This window comes from Bison bison, unplaced genomic scaffold, assembly GCF_000754665.1.
Source record: "Bison bison bison isolate TAMUID 2011002044 unplaced genomic scaffold, Bison_UMD1.0 scf7180017864498, whole genome shotgun sequence".
Taxonomy (NCBI): domain Eukaryota; kingdom Metazoa; phylum Chordata; class Mammalia; order Artiodactyla; family Bovidae; genus Bison; species Bison bison.
Window position 1 is genome coordinate 948,029 of NW_011495057.1, and position 14,597 is coordinate 962,625.

Genomic DNA, 14,597 nt, shown 5'->3' on the forward strand with positions numbered 1-14,597 from the left:
AGGCCTTGTTTTCTTAAGGATAGTGTGAAGCAGTTAGTTTAAATGATCAAACTAGTCTTTTCCATCTGATTCAATGTCTTGTTGACTCCTGTTTTCAATCTGTTGTTTTTATTTTTAAAAAAAAGTATCATCCAGCATAAAAAGTAAATGTGGAAAAGATGATTTTTTTAAAGCTCAAGGTAGATGAAAAGTTCGTAAACAGTGCCTGTTTCTTCAAGCCAGGGGCTCCAGACTGAACTCCTCAGGGTCTTGCCTCAGTCTTGGTTCCTCCTATGTCTTACTTCTCATATATATGTGTCCCAACTTTAGGTTTGCTCCTGTGGTTCATGGTTGCTGCTTTTTCCAGGAAGTCTTCCTGGAGTAGTTTAGGCAAATAGGTGAATGGTGGAGCCTCTCCGTGAATTAGCCAACACTGGAGAAAAGTAGGCTTTGTTGGGGGAAATTGGTGTGTGTGATTTTGGACGGAAAATCTGATCGATTGTCAGTGGGACATTCAGATGAGGTGTGAAGTAGCTTCTTGAGGACACAGATCTGGAGCTGAGTGAGATGAAAGTATAGATCTGGTATATAGTTTGGTTAACAGCTTATATGTGGTAATTTAAAAAGAGTGTAGACTAGAAGGAGAACAATGCATCAAACCAAATCCTAAAGAAAATCAGCACTTGAGAGAGAAGGAAGAAAGGAGAGGAGAGGAAGAAGATTGAGAATTGGAGGAAAACTAGAAAGATGTGACTTCATGGAAGCCGAGCATATCAGGCAGGATGAGGACTATGAAGAGTGTTCACTGGATGTAACAAGTCAGTCAGTGGTGATCTTGACGAAAACATTTCCTGTGGGTTGGTGACGCAGTGCCCCACGGGTTGTGGCAGGCTGAGGGCTGGATGGGAGCACTGAATGTAACCAGTTCTTTCAAGAAGCTTTGCTCTTCAGGGAGGAGAAGGTGAGGCTGTGGGGTCTTTTTGAGAGAAGTTATTAAATGCTCAGTGGGAAAGAAAAAAGGGTTGAAGACAAGCACCAGGGTAGTTACTGATGGGACATCCAGACAGAAGGATCAGCTTCAGTGGTGATGTTGTGGCAGAGGATCGAGGCAGACGAGGATGTGGGTGCAGTGGAAACATCCAGTTAGTGAGTTTTTCCTCCTCGTTTAAGGTAGAGGTGGTTATGCACTGAGAGCGAGAGGGCTGGGTAGCAAGTAGTATTCTGCTAAGTGCAGGGCAAGAAATAGTCGCTGTGGAGAAGCCTTGGAGGGTGAAGGTGCTGAGTAGAGATCAGGGAGACTTCTAAACTGGAGACAGTAGCATAGCGGTGGTTCCATCTGCATGGCTGTGAGATCTGTATTTTCTTTGAAGCAGTTCTACCTGCAGCCTCGATGGGGAGCCTCAGTGTTTATCAGGATAGAGTAGGTGACCAACAATTGGTTTGATCCAGGTTGCCCTTTTGCCTGGTAGATGTGACAGAAGTATGGGACGAGGGTGTCAGAGAAGTTGGCAAGATGGTGATTGAAGAGCTAGACCATGTGGGCTAGAGCAGGGGTCCCTTGACTGCAGCTCACAGGCCACATCTGGCCCACTTCCTGCTTGTTTTTTAACATTTACATGTTTACATTAAGTACCTGCATACTATCCATCACATGCCTTTTGGCTCACATAGCCTAAAGTATTTACTCTCTGGTGCTCTAAGGAAACGTTTCCTGACCTAGACTACAATAGGGTTAGAGTGAAAACGGGGTGAGACTTAGAGATATGCAGAAAGTAAGGGTTCAAGGAACATAAGTTCTCAATAAAGTCCAAATATTAAGTACATTGGGCAGTTGAGTGGCAGACCTCCTGGATAGGAGCTCGTGAGTAAAGATTTCAGAGCTGGGCGTCTGTGAGTGACGGCCAGGCCCGGTGGGGCCGTGGTAGTGGGGGACCAAGTGGAGGGGGCGGTGATGGTCAGTGGAGTTGAGGTCGGAACTGAGAGCCCAGGTGGAGGAGATAGAGTCATCCAGCACTGGAGGAAGGGAAGGCTGCGAGCATGCCATTCAGCTTCCTGGTTAGGGATGGTTAATATGATAACAGAAAAGACATGGGGTTTGCTTGAACAAGAGCCGGCCCTGGAGAAGTGGCTGGTGAGTAATATGGCTAATGACTGTTGGCCGCCGTGTGACCAGGTCCCCCGGGATGGCTGTTCTCTTGCTCTGTCCGTCCCCTGCCGGCAGTGCCTGCTTCATCTGCTTACGTGAATGACCTTCTGCACACCTGCCCCAGGCCCCAGCTAGTGACTGTTCTCATCTTTAGCTCAGAGTGGCTTCGCCTGGAGAGGGTGTAGCCCAGCTGCTGGGTTAGTAGGTGGAAGCATCGCCCAAGGAACTTGGGACCTGGAGCTGGAGACAGGTTCCAGGGGATGTCAGGAGACTCACTGGTTATTCCTGTAGAAGACGGCAACCTCCCACTGTTGCTTTAGGTCTCAGGCAGAACAGCATGGGCAGGTGTGTAGGAGGTCTGTCATGAGCAGGGTAAAAGTGAGGCAGGCACTGCAGGGGAGGATGGACAGAGAGCAGCAGCTTGCCCTCCGCCTCCAGGGACTGATCAGATGCCTTCATCGCTGAGGTCATCCTACAGGGCGACCACTAGGTGGCAGTGTTGTTGAAGAGCTTCCTCAAATCACCTTCAAGTCCTTTCTCATGGAGATCGTGTGATAATACAGGTGTGATGATTTTCTCTAAAATACAACAGTCCATTTTATTCGTGGGTGATTCTTCACTTCTGAGTCTTCTCATTTTCTTGTTATTGAGCACCCACCCTGCTGCGGGCACTTTTAGGAGTACAAAGAGCTGCATCTCTTGGCATGTTTATCCACGGGGACCCTCCTTTGGCCACTATTTCTTTACATGTCATTCTTCCTTGCCTTTACTTTTTTATATGTCTCCTTTTGTTCTGACCTCAGGACCACAGATAGAACATTGTTAACGACTGACATAAATCTCATGGCATAACTGGTTAAGAATTCTAAACGAAGCCTTTGCTACACTCTCCTGGGGCTTGTGTGGTAATGGCTCACGTACAGTGAGTTCTCTGCATGGTTTTTGAGTTGAAATCTTCCATTTCTGTAGGCACATCTCCTGTACTTTTAGGCAGAGTTTGAATTTAATGTGCTGTTCTCTGTTGTGCTTGTTTTTTGAGTAGTTGATGGATTTACAGCTGAGTGACAGTAACTTCCGTCGACACATCCTGCTGCAGTATCTCATTTTATTTCAGTATCTCAAGGGGCAGGTCAAATTCAAAAGGTGAGTTAACATAGGTAGTAAATGGCTTATGAATGGCAGCAAAGAGAAAGATTGCTTGTTGATGTATTTGATGTACTTTTTTTTATGTACTGGGCTCATTTTATTTGTAAGGCTCACATCCCTGAAAACTAGATAATCAAGGGCTTTTGTAAGATACAAGACACTAAGGAATTCGTTTTAGAGAAAAGGCTGTCAGTGTCTTTCCTGGAGAGCGCCAGGCATCCCGGAGTTCTCAGTTGTCGTGGGTGGAGCTAGTCCTCACCTCGCTCACAACTTCTCCCAACCTCATTTGCTAACTCAGCCAATAATGGTTTTTCTCCAGGTGTGGGACTGTCTAGGACATTACGACTGAAAAAAATTAAATAAATCTTTGAAGCACAGAGGCGTTGTGGTTTCCTGGGCTTTTCAGGAAACCTGCTCAGGACCTGTGCTATCGGTCCCATACCTCCTGCAGTGCAGCCCCATCCTTCTGGCCCACGCGTCCCTGAGGCAGAGCTCCTCGAGACCAGATGGAAACGTGTAGGGCAGTGTTGTGTCAGTTGTGTAAAGAACGTGGCTTTCTTCCTGCTGGTTTGGAATCCCACTTTCCTCACTCACTAGCCGCACTTCAGCTTTCAGACTTGTAATTTTAAGGTAACACATAGGGAGCACTCAAAGGTGTTGTTATCCTTGTCTGTTGCGGAGGTGTAGTATGACATAGTAGAAACGAGGGGCAGACCTGGGTTTGAATTTAAGCTTCAGACCTAAGCTTTGAGCCCCTGTAGTCTGTTTAACATACGCACATTTCCTCATTTTGAAAATTTAATGAGTTACGTTTGTGACGTTCTTAGATCCTGGCATTATCAGTATTCACTGGATGGCTATAAACTACAGGGAGCCTAGTACAGTGAGAGCTGAACCAATGGCAGCTGCTAACAATCTGGGTCTGTCTTCAGCCTTCTCTAGGGTTTGGGGGTTTCATTTATTACATTTAGAATGCGTTTGAAAGGAACACAGTATGAGTTATTTGCGTCTTGGAGAGGAGTATGTTAATATTTTCTCTGAGGCTTTTATGCCATATTGAACCTATTCTAGAAAACAGTCATTGCTCTGTTCATAGTTAATCAGATTTGATTCACTGAATGTTTTATTCCCCATTATATATTTTAATGGCTTCAATTCCAACCATCTTTCTAAAGAATAAAATACAAGAATTTTCTCTTACAATTTGTGATCTCATTTTGGTAATTTTTGACTGTTTACAGCACAGTTGACTTCTCTGTTACATGCTTTGTGTTTCAGACAGTAGATAAACCTTTAAGTTGAATAAACATTCTTGAAACTCAACCATGCTTTTATTGCTTTGTTTCCTAGTTCAAACTATGTTTTAACTGATGAGCAATCACTCTGGATTGAAGATACTACAAAATCAGTTTATCAAGTAAGTTCATCATGCAACAAACCCATGATTGAACAAAATGAAAATTTAGAATTTTCTTTGTTTCAGCCCCAAATAGGAAAATAAGGATAAAGTTAAGCTCAGGTACAAGACCACAAACACTTCTTGGTTCTCTGCCTACAACCACTCCTATGATGCAGAAAGTTGTTGAAAGCTTAGTATATTCTTTCTAATCACAGCTACTATCTGAAAACCCCCCTGATGGAGAAAGATTTTCAAAGATGGTAGAGGTATGTGTTTTATATTTACGTAGTCTTTTTAGCACCCAGTAAACTCTCAAAAGTCTTCATTATGGAAATGTAATTTATTTTCCCCAGCATATATTAAACACTGAAGAAAACTGGAACTCATGGAAAAATGAAGGCTGCCCAAGTTTTGTGAAAGAAAGGTAAGTGTATACTCATCTCAAGCAGTGTGAGAAAGGCATTTCAGAATATAGCTTGACACGATTATTTTACATGACATCCATACCTGTGTCAATGTATTCAAGTAACAGTATAAACTGAACTCTGTAAAGATACAACTGCTTTGATTTACTTCTGTTATTATCGAGGGGAAAATGCTTGCTGTGTAACCACATCTTGTAGTTTGTCCCCTCGTGTGGCATTTTTGTCTTCTCTCTGAGGAGTGTGATAATATGAAGCGTCCATGTACTTTAGGAAGAAAACAGTAACTAAATTTTCTTGTACGTTTAACCCTGTTCCGTCTCTGCCATCCATCTGAAATCCCATTGTTTTCACAGAACATCAGACAGCAAGCCCACAAGAGCAGTACGGAAAAGAGCAGCGCCGGAGGACTTCCTGGGCAAAGGGCCCAGCAAAAAAATTCTGATGGGCAAGTAAGTAAACCTGGCTCCGTAGTGGGGTCATCACAGAAGCGTTTACATAGTGAAAATATTGCTCTAAGAACTCTCCAGGTTTTGTGTTTTTCCAAGTTTCTTGTGTTTGGTATGTACGTAGATGACTAAAGCAAACTGCACCTGATTAGCCCTTAGGGTTCACATAAGACAGAACTGCCGTTTAGTCTCCGGCTTACAAGATCCACCGCTATAGGTTCTGCTGTATTTTCGTGTCAGAAAATCCACTTGCTGTCAGGTTGATGCATCTCGTTTCTGGTTGTTGCCCGGCACTATAATCCTTGCATTTCTTCTGCCTTCCAGTTAACTGTTCTTTGCTTTATAGTGCATTTGATTATTTTAGAAAAAAGTTAATGGTTATTATTACTTAATAAAATATATGCTCATATAGAAAATTTGCTAAATACCAAAATGTAATGATCAAAACTCATCACCACCCCAAAATTCACTGTTTACTCCAACTGTTTTTATAGCTTTAACGTATAGGAGAATGGTGTCCATAAAGAACATATTTATTTTTGTGTGTTTTGTAGTGATGAGTTAACAAGGCTTTGGAATCTCTGTCCTGACAACATGGAAGCCTGTAAATCAGAGACAAGGCAAGTTTAAAATGTTTCATATGAAGTGTTGCTTTTCTCAGATGTTAACTAGCATAGAATTTTTTGTCAGCTATAAGCAGAGCTCAAAAGAAATTTTAAAATTTATTGTGGTTGACTTCGGCTTTGGCCACCTGATGCGAAGAAGTGACTCATTGGAAAAGACCCTGATGCTGAGAAAGACTGAAGCCGGGAGGAGAAGGGGACAACAGAGGATGAAATGGTTGGATGGCACGACTCAGCTCAGCAGAACATAGCTTTTCCTAGAATACCTAGAGGTGCTGATAAAATAACTGTAGAAATCACAAGAAAGAAGGATTCACAAAAGAAGGGAGAACGAAAAATCAGAGTAAGAACTGCAGCTCAGTTACTTACAGCTGGGAGCAGTGCAGGTTGAGTCCCACTTTGGGAACCAAAGAACGTGGGTTTTATAGCAAGAGGCCAGAAAGTAAGGCTTCAGGCCTGCAGGTTGGTCACTGAGTGCCCTTGGGTAAAGCTGAGGCCCTCAACACACACTGTCAAAAAAGGGCAGTGCGGAAGGAAGAGGGACTCGCTCACTGGCACAGGAAGCAAGGAGCTTATCCACTCCCACCTGAGATGTGGGCAAAAAGAAAAAGGTATTCCCTGAGGAATTATAACCATCTCTGCTGTTATGTGGCCTCAGAGTTTAAACTTACACTACCGGCAGCAGTGTGAAGGAACAGCCTAAGCTAAGAGGGCGAACTGAAAACTCCCAGGCTGATGGCAGAAAGCTTTTTCTAGGGGGAGGGGGAAATCGCATCTTCTACCTAATCCACTCAGGGATTCTAAAGATAAGCTCACCATCCAAACCTAAAACGATTTACCATGACTAAGAATCAACAGGTAGAATACGCAACTGAAAGGAACATGACAGTCTCAGAAAGGACCAGGCAAATTTGAAAAAAACAAGTACATCTTCTAGCAACAAGAAATTATAGCCTTTTTGTACAACACAGAGAATATAGTTAATGTTTTGTAATAACTGTAAATGGAAAATCAAATCTTTATACAATTTTTAAAGGTTATGTCCTTTTTAAAAAAGAAAACACAGCCACTTGTCGTTTCAGCATGACAAGATTTAAGTCTCTTTGTGGAGAGACTCATCTTTTAATCAAACATGTCATCTGATCAAATTCTTGGGTCTTGCTTGCTTGCGTGTATCAAATTTTATTTCTAAACACAAATTCAGGAAAGATGCAATTAAAAGTCAGTCATGCCACCATGGTGACAATCTAAACTAAGCTCAGTTGTTGAACTGTGTTGTCTGATCATCATTTCACTTTGGTTCTGGTTTCAAAAAAAATTTATCCACGGATGTGGATGTGAAAACCTCCTGCTTGTGGGTCAAATTTAAGTGCTCTCAAACCCCGGGCTGCCCTCTGTGGCAGCAGCACTGCCGTGCGTAACAGTATACAGTGCTGTGTGTGTTCCCTTCCAGACTAGACTGTATATGATGGGGGAATCAGGGGGCACCACACTGCCCTCCACTGTCCCCTTTGAGAAGTTTAGTTTTGTGTCACTTCCTTAAAAATCTGAGTTCCTATCTAATTGTAATTAAATCAGTGTGGTTAATACTAGAATCTTTATTGCCTCCATTTTATGAGTATTAAGCACACACATGATCTTCACTAGTTATTTTAACACCCAGGGAATACATGCCAACTTTGGAGGAATTCTTCGAAGAAGCCATTGAACAGGCAGACCCTGAAAACATGGTTGAAAGTGAATACAAGTAAGTGATGTTTCTCATGAGCTGATTTCCTCCATCTTAAGCACTGCATATATATCAGAACACTAAGGGAGACCTTTGATACAAGTAGTACTTTTCTTAGGTGAGGTTATCTGCCAGCTTCATGTTACCCCATGTCCTGATTTCAACGACCATTCCCATTTTGACAAACAAGCAACTCAGAATGATGCTTTGTGTCAGGAGTGGAGAGATCCCCTTAGTACCCATCTATCACCTCTTTGCTCTGTTCCCCTTCAGTTCATGGTATGTCCCACAGCCACTGATAACGAGCTACTCTAAGACCTCACGGGGGCTTCCAGATCACTTGCAGAAAATCTTAAATGGAACAGATCTGTGCTCTGGACTCTCTGTGGCTCACCTATTTCTGGAACATGCTCTCTGGTCTCTGAGGTTTCTCTTGCCATACGTGTTACTGCCACAGGGGAGCATCTGGCAGATCCTGTTCTTGGTCTTGGTGTTCATGGTCTAGGCTATTGGCTGTGTCCTTTTCAGTTTTGGAGTCATTTTTTATCCACCAAGGTTGATATTGAGCAAATGAAAGTTCAAATGTTATATAAACTTTTTTAAAAAGCATGGTGAAATCTGTTGGGCTTATCAAACATTCTGAAACTCACAGTTGCAGGCAGCACTGCCAGTGAGGAGAGAAACTCTGAGCAGTGAGCCTCTGAGTAGCTTCTAAGTGGTGAGGCAGATGGCTTCTGTCCTGCACACACAGCATCTGGCCAGTCCTGGACACCTACTAATTGACCTTTAAATGTCTGTAAACTTTTAAAATGTTTTTGCTGCATATGAACCTGCCCCTTCGGACTCTGCTGGTTTCTATTTGTAAGTGAACTGCATGCCGAGAGGTTCTTTAGGGCTCCGGTCAGAGTAAGAAGAATGGTGCCTTCAGCTACTGATCTGAGCGTAGTTTCATCTGGTGAACTAAGTACATTAACTAGAAAAGAATATAAAAATTATAACTAATTATATAAATCACAAGATTGATGTCTCTTTTTATAGGGCTGTGAACAACTCAAATTATGGTTGGAGAGCCCTAAGACTGTTAGCACGGAGAAGCCCTCACTTCTTCCAGCCAACCAACCAGCAGTTTAAAAGTTTGCCAGAATACCTCGAAAACATGGTAATAAAGCTAGCCAAGGAATTACCAGTAAGTAGGAGTGATGAGTGTTTTATCCTTCAGTTGGTGTTATCTTCTTTTGTAAAACTGCTGTTGCTGTTTGAGCTAAGAGCTGAATTTCACTTTAATCATGTGGAAAAAATATGATCCACAGACCCCATTGTTTTAGAATGAGGAAATAATGCCCTTGAGTATACATTTATAGGAAGTATCAATACATAAATTGATGAAGTAACTTCACATGCTGTATAAAGTTGTTATACTTTGGTTATTCTTCCTGTTTACCAATGTATTCTATTTTATCACAGGCAGGGCCCATGGGGTGGGGGTGGGCAACTTGGTCTGTCTTCCTACTTTGTTCTCTTTTTAATACAATATGGTAATAACTATACTGTATGCAAACAACCAAACAGTTACTTGAAGCATGTTGTTAAGCACATGGCTGGTCCCTGATCTGCCCTAGATTGTCGTTACCATGTATGTGCTGGGCACGTGCAAGTCATCGCAGCAGGCTTCCTAGTGGCTCCCTGCATCCCAGGCTGGGGTGAAGGGGGTCCTTCCAACCTCTGGTTGTCCCCGTCCTTCCCTCTCCAGGTTAACACTGTCCCACTGTGATCCTTACCTGACGTTCATGTTTAACATTCTTGGGGGGAAGTTCTGGGCCCCATAACTAGAATCTCTTATTTAAGATCAAAACTACCCGTACTTCTCTGATTTTAGAAGTTGGCACCCTAAGACATTCCTTTTACTCATTGTAGCCTCCTTCTGAAGAAATAAAAACAGGTGAGGATGAAGATGAGGAAGATAATGATGCTTTACTGAAGGAAAATGAAAGTAAGAATTGAATTTTCTTGGCTATTTTACAAAATTGGAAAAGATTGGGGTTCTTTGTTGAGAGGTACGTTATTTGATCTACTTCTCAACTTCTACTGTTTATCTCAGCTCTGTTTCTTATAGTGAGGAATCCAAAGCACTGCTTGACAACTTTTCCAATAGTGCATTTTATACAGTAATATAAAGTGTTGGGAAGGGGAGCACTTACATTTGAACGCACCTCATACCTCTTAATTTTGGGGGTTCAGATTGGGGGCCGCTGGTTTCAGGCAAAGCCTTCATGATTATAACACAGGGAACAGCTTTAGTTCTACAGAATTGAACCAGGGGAAATACAAAAAGGAACTGTTTTAAAATAAAGCTTCCTGAAGTCCCAGTGGCCCCGTGTCCCATTACGGGCTTTGACTCGTATGTGTCCTCGCACTCGGTTTGTAATTACCTTCCCTGTGTTTTCTAGGTCCTGATGTTCGGCGAGACAAACCTGTAACAGGGGACCAAATAGAGGTATTTGCCAACAAACTGGGTGAACAGTGGAAGGTCCTGGCTCCTTACTTGGAAATGAAAGACTCAGAAATTAGACAGATCGAGTGTGACAGCGAAGACATGAAGATGAGAGCCAAACAGCTGCTTGTGGCCTGGCAGGACCAGGAGGGAGTGCACGCAACGCCCGAGAACCTGATCAACGCGCTCAACAAGTCTGGGCTAAGTGACCTTGCAGAAAGTCTAACTAATGACAATGAGACAAACAGTTAGCTTTGTTCTTTTATTATTATTATTAAAACTGTGATAAGGTTTTGTTACCAAGCAGCATTTGATAAGAGGTCCACTGGTTTTGGTAAACAATAAACATTTTTATAACAGTTGTACAGTTGGCTGGTGCTCCACAAACAACAGAATGCATATTGGCTCTTGATGACTGACCTCAGGGTTTAGGGGGAGAAGTTGGGGAAATGGCCAGAATATTTTTGTTAATTATATATGTGTAAGTCAGTTAGCAATGTTTAGGGGCATGGTGTTTCCTGCATGCCACGAAGTTACAGAATTTAACTCACTGAGAATCCCACAATAATACTTTCTGAATCTGCATGACTGCTCTAGTCTCAGATATGCTTTAAAGCAGAGGATCAGCAAACAGTGGTCCATCTGCCACCTCTTTCTATAAGTAAAGTGTTTATGGCACAGCCACACTGATCCTTAAGTCCTCCCTACCTATGGGCTCCTTTCATGCTACAAAGGTACATGGTTGCAACAAAGACTTATGGCCTACAAAGCTTAAAACATATCAAAATATCTGGCCCACTACAGAAAAATGTGCCAACCCCCAACCTTAAAAGAAAAGGGGTGAAGTATAAAACCTAATTCTCTTAGCCTTACAGAACTTACGTCTCAAGTCACTTAAAACAGGGCTACGTACCTCAGGGATTGCTGTGAAGTTCCAGTGAGATGTGTGTGAAAGCACCCTACGCACAGCACAGCACTGGGGAGCGACGGCTGGACCGGATCGCACTTCTCCCCTTCCCACATAAGCTTACCCTTCAGGCCCTGTGATTGGGTCGTCGCTGTTTTAAATGCTGAGGGCGGTCTGGGCGCCTGTCACGCTGTAAGTGTTCCTGCTGGGCCTTCCCTTGCTGGCCAGTCCAGCAGTGCTCCAGCACAGCTCTGGTATCAAAAGGGCCTCAGGGCGGGGCGGGGCACAGCCCGTAAGGCACGCTCAGGAATCACAACAATCATAAGGTTTTTTTCCTTATTCTCCTTTTCAAAGATCTTATACGTGAGGCAAAATAGTCTTTAACAGTTTAAAAGACACTAATAAAAGTCCAATTTCTTACATTTCAAGAAATCTTTGGAATAATGCTTTTTTGGATCAAATAAAATGAAGTCAAGTTTTTCATAATGACAGTTAAGAGATTACAATTTAAAATGCTAATCCCACAAAGGCTCCTATAACTTTGTTCTAATCCAACCCGACCTAGTAGCTACAGCATCCTCCAAATCATAAAATCTGGATCCTAATTGCTAAATTTTTGTCCTCAGAGTTGTTCAGAACAAAATAAGACAGTGAATAAAAAAGTTCACACTTCACAAGCATCATACCAATAGATAAAAGAACCACTACAGTTCGCACGATCTCGTCCTCCCTTTCCTGTTCTGCACTCTCTCCAAGGCAAAAGGAGGACTGACTGCCAGTATTAAAGCTTAGCTGAAGAAGCTATTTACAGGTAAGTTTCCCTGAAATGCTTATATTACATTGTTCAAACTTGAGAGGAAAATGGCCATTTTTTTGTCACTGCTGTGCTCTGTAGAGCCTTTTAAAACAGCATAAGCAAAGATAGAGATTTCATGATAATCCCTACAACTTTATTATAAATATCTAACTCAGAAAATAAGACAGTTAGCTGATATCCTATTCTTTCACTCACAATAAAACAAAAATGATTTTGAGGGTATTAAAATCCACCATATACTGCAGTATCTCATACTCTTGATATTTCTCCTAAAAATCACTGGTATTAAATTTTGAGATAGACATGAAGTTGGGAGTTGACAGAGTAGAACCAAACACCCAACTGAGCCAAAGAACAGATCTGATAAACATGGTTGCATTCATTATCCAATCACAACTTTGTGTTTCTTTTTAAACAGTATTAGGCTAGCAGGTGAAGAAGATACTATTTTCAGATAGATGCTTGAGAGCATAATTAACCATCTGCAGAAACTATAATAGTATTAAACATATCTGAACTTCAGCCAAGCTCCAACAGACAAAAGACTTGAGGTCAAAAGCTGTTAGTCCCTCTTTTTTCTTTTTTTATTAAATATCCTCATTTTCTAAAAATAAGCAACTGGAGCTTGTCAACATTTTAAGGTTCATTACTACAAAACCATAGCAAAGTTCAATGTACAAACCATAGTACATCAGAGACACAGTAACAAATGTATAATCAAATGTACTATTATTTGATCACAATTTATTTTAAAGTCATGAAAAGCCAGCAACAGTCAGGCTGGACAAATACTTGATTGTACCCATGTTTGCATGGGGGTGGGGACGCAGCACTGAGTTACACAATGAGATCAAACTTACTTCCTTCCACCTTCCTGGCAACATTTGTGTTAGATAAGGCAAAGGATGGGCAGCTATTGGATTACTGGTGGTTGAACCATGCAAGAACAACAAATAATAGAGTAATAGGTGTGCAATAAACATCTGATTGCTGAATCTTGGGCTGAAAAAGACAGAAAAATTATCACAGAAGGTAATAATGGTTGAAAGGCATTTCAACTCATAATTTTTAAAAATTAATCCAAGCAATAAGCTTTTTAAAAAGTTCTTCCTGCCACCTTTACACAGGGCAGCACAGTCCAAAGGCAATTTTCTCTTTTCTGTAATTTCTTAGGTTGATAACACAGAGTGGTCTGCTTCTGCCCTCTCTTGTTCCACATGAGGGGAAACACATAAAACCACCTAAACTAATCTTCCTCCAAAGCTCTGGGTTATAGAAATGATCAACAAATAACATTTATTTCACACCTAAGCATAAATAGCTAAAATGAAGATTACTGTTCACTTTCCTCTTCCATTATTTCCACTCTGCGAGGCCCGTAGAGTAGAACATAAGCTATGTGCCAGTCTCCACCACCGGAAAGTCGTAAGATATCCTCTGGTGTTACAATGCTGACCTTGTCGTCATCAAACTTGATCCATTCATCTAAAGTGTGAGACAGAAACACAAAATTTATCTCATAGACGATTTTTTCAGAGTTCCATTGCAAAAAAGGTACTGAGGAGTTTTAGGCACAGTAGTATTCCATCTGCCATACCAACAGTTCTCAAAGTGCGGTCCAGGGACTACACACATTCAAGATCTTTTCAGGGTTTCCATGAAGATTACAATTATTTTCATAACATTTCTAAAGCATCTGCCTCCCCACCCCCACCATTCTCTGAAGAGTACTTTGGAACTCTCCAGAGGTTACACAGTGCGTGATAAAGCTGCAGCAGACAGAATGCAGAAGCAGGAGAATCCAGCTGCCTCCTGTTCAGCCTAACAAACTCACAAAAATGTAAATCAACGCCATTAAATATTTTTCTGTTTTGGAAAAGATTGTTATTTTTAAAATGTTACTTGGACTTCCCTGGTGGTCCAGTGGTTACGAAGCTGCCTGCCAATGCAGGGAGCATGGGTTTGATCCCTAGTTAGGGGAGATTCCACGTGCTGGGGGGCGAACTATGCCCATGTGCTCTACAGCCTGTCTGAAGCCACCAAACAAGAAGCCTGCCTGAACATCAACAAAGACCCAGCGGGGTGAAACATAATATATTTTTTAAACAACTAATCTGCGATCCAAAAGTCTACAAATAATAAATGCTGGAGAGGGTGTGGAGAAAAGGGAACCCCTTTTACACTGTTGGTGGGAATGCAAACTAGTACAGCCACTATGGAGAACAGTGTGGAGATTCCTTAAAAAACTGGAAATAGAACTGCCTTATGATCCAGCAATCCCACTGCTGGGCATACACACTGAGGAAACCAGAAGGGAAAGAGACACGTGTACCCCAATGTTCATCGCAGCACTGTTTATAATAGCCAAGACATGGAAGCAACCTAGATGTCCATCAGCAGATGAATGGATAAGAAAGCTGTGGTACATATACACCTATGGAGTAAGTTACTCAGCCAATTAAAAAAGAAATACAATTTGAATCAGTTCT

At 42.0% G+C, this 14,597-nt stretch overlaps 2 protein-coding genes across 2 annotated transcripts in view; one reads left to right on the forward strand and one right to left on the reverse strand.

Annotated features, from left to right (window-relative positions):
- Positions 1-10,746, forward strand: part of THOC1 (THO complex 1) — a 37,659-nt gene extending 26,913 nt beyond the window's left edge. Inside the window, exons 12-21 of the mRNA XM_010828905.1 lie at positions 3,168-3,268; positions 4,622-4,688; positions 4,886-4,936; positions 5,024-5,094; positions 5,449-5,544; positions 6,096-6,161; positions 7,828-7,911; positions 8,932-9,079; positions 9,808-9,883; positions 10,341-10,746. Of these exons, the coding sequence (XP_010827207.1) occupies positions 3,168-3,268; positions 4,622-4,688; positions 4,886-4,936; positions 5,024-5,094; positions 5,449-5,544; positions 6,096-6,161; positions 7,828-7,911; positions 8,932-9,079; positions 9,808-9,883; positions 10,341-10,636 (1,056 nt within the window). The 3' untranslated portion in view covers positions 10,637-10,746. The remainder of the gene's footprint in view (positions 1-3,167; positions 3,269-4,621; positions 4,689-4,885; positions 4,937-5,023; positions 5,095-5,448; positions 5,545-6,095; positions 6,162-7,827; positions 7,912-8,931; positions 9,080-9,807; positions 9,884-10,340) is intronic.
- Positions 10,747-12,818: 2,072 nt separating this feature from the next.
- Positions 12,819-14,597, reverse strand: part of USP14 (ubiquitin specific peptidase 14 (tRNA-guanine transglycosylase)) — a 31,422-nt gene continuing 29,643 nt past the window's right edge. The window contains exon 15 of the mRNA XM_010828906.1: positions 12,819-13,593. Coding sequence (XP_010827208.1) covers positions 13,442-13,593 — 152 coding nt within the window. The 3' untranslated portion in view covers positions 12,819-13,441. The remainder of the gene's footprint in view (positions 13,594-14,597) is intronic.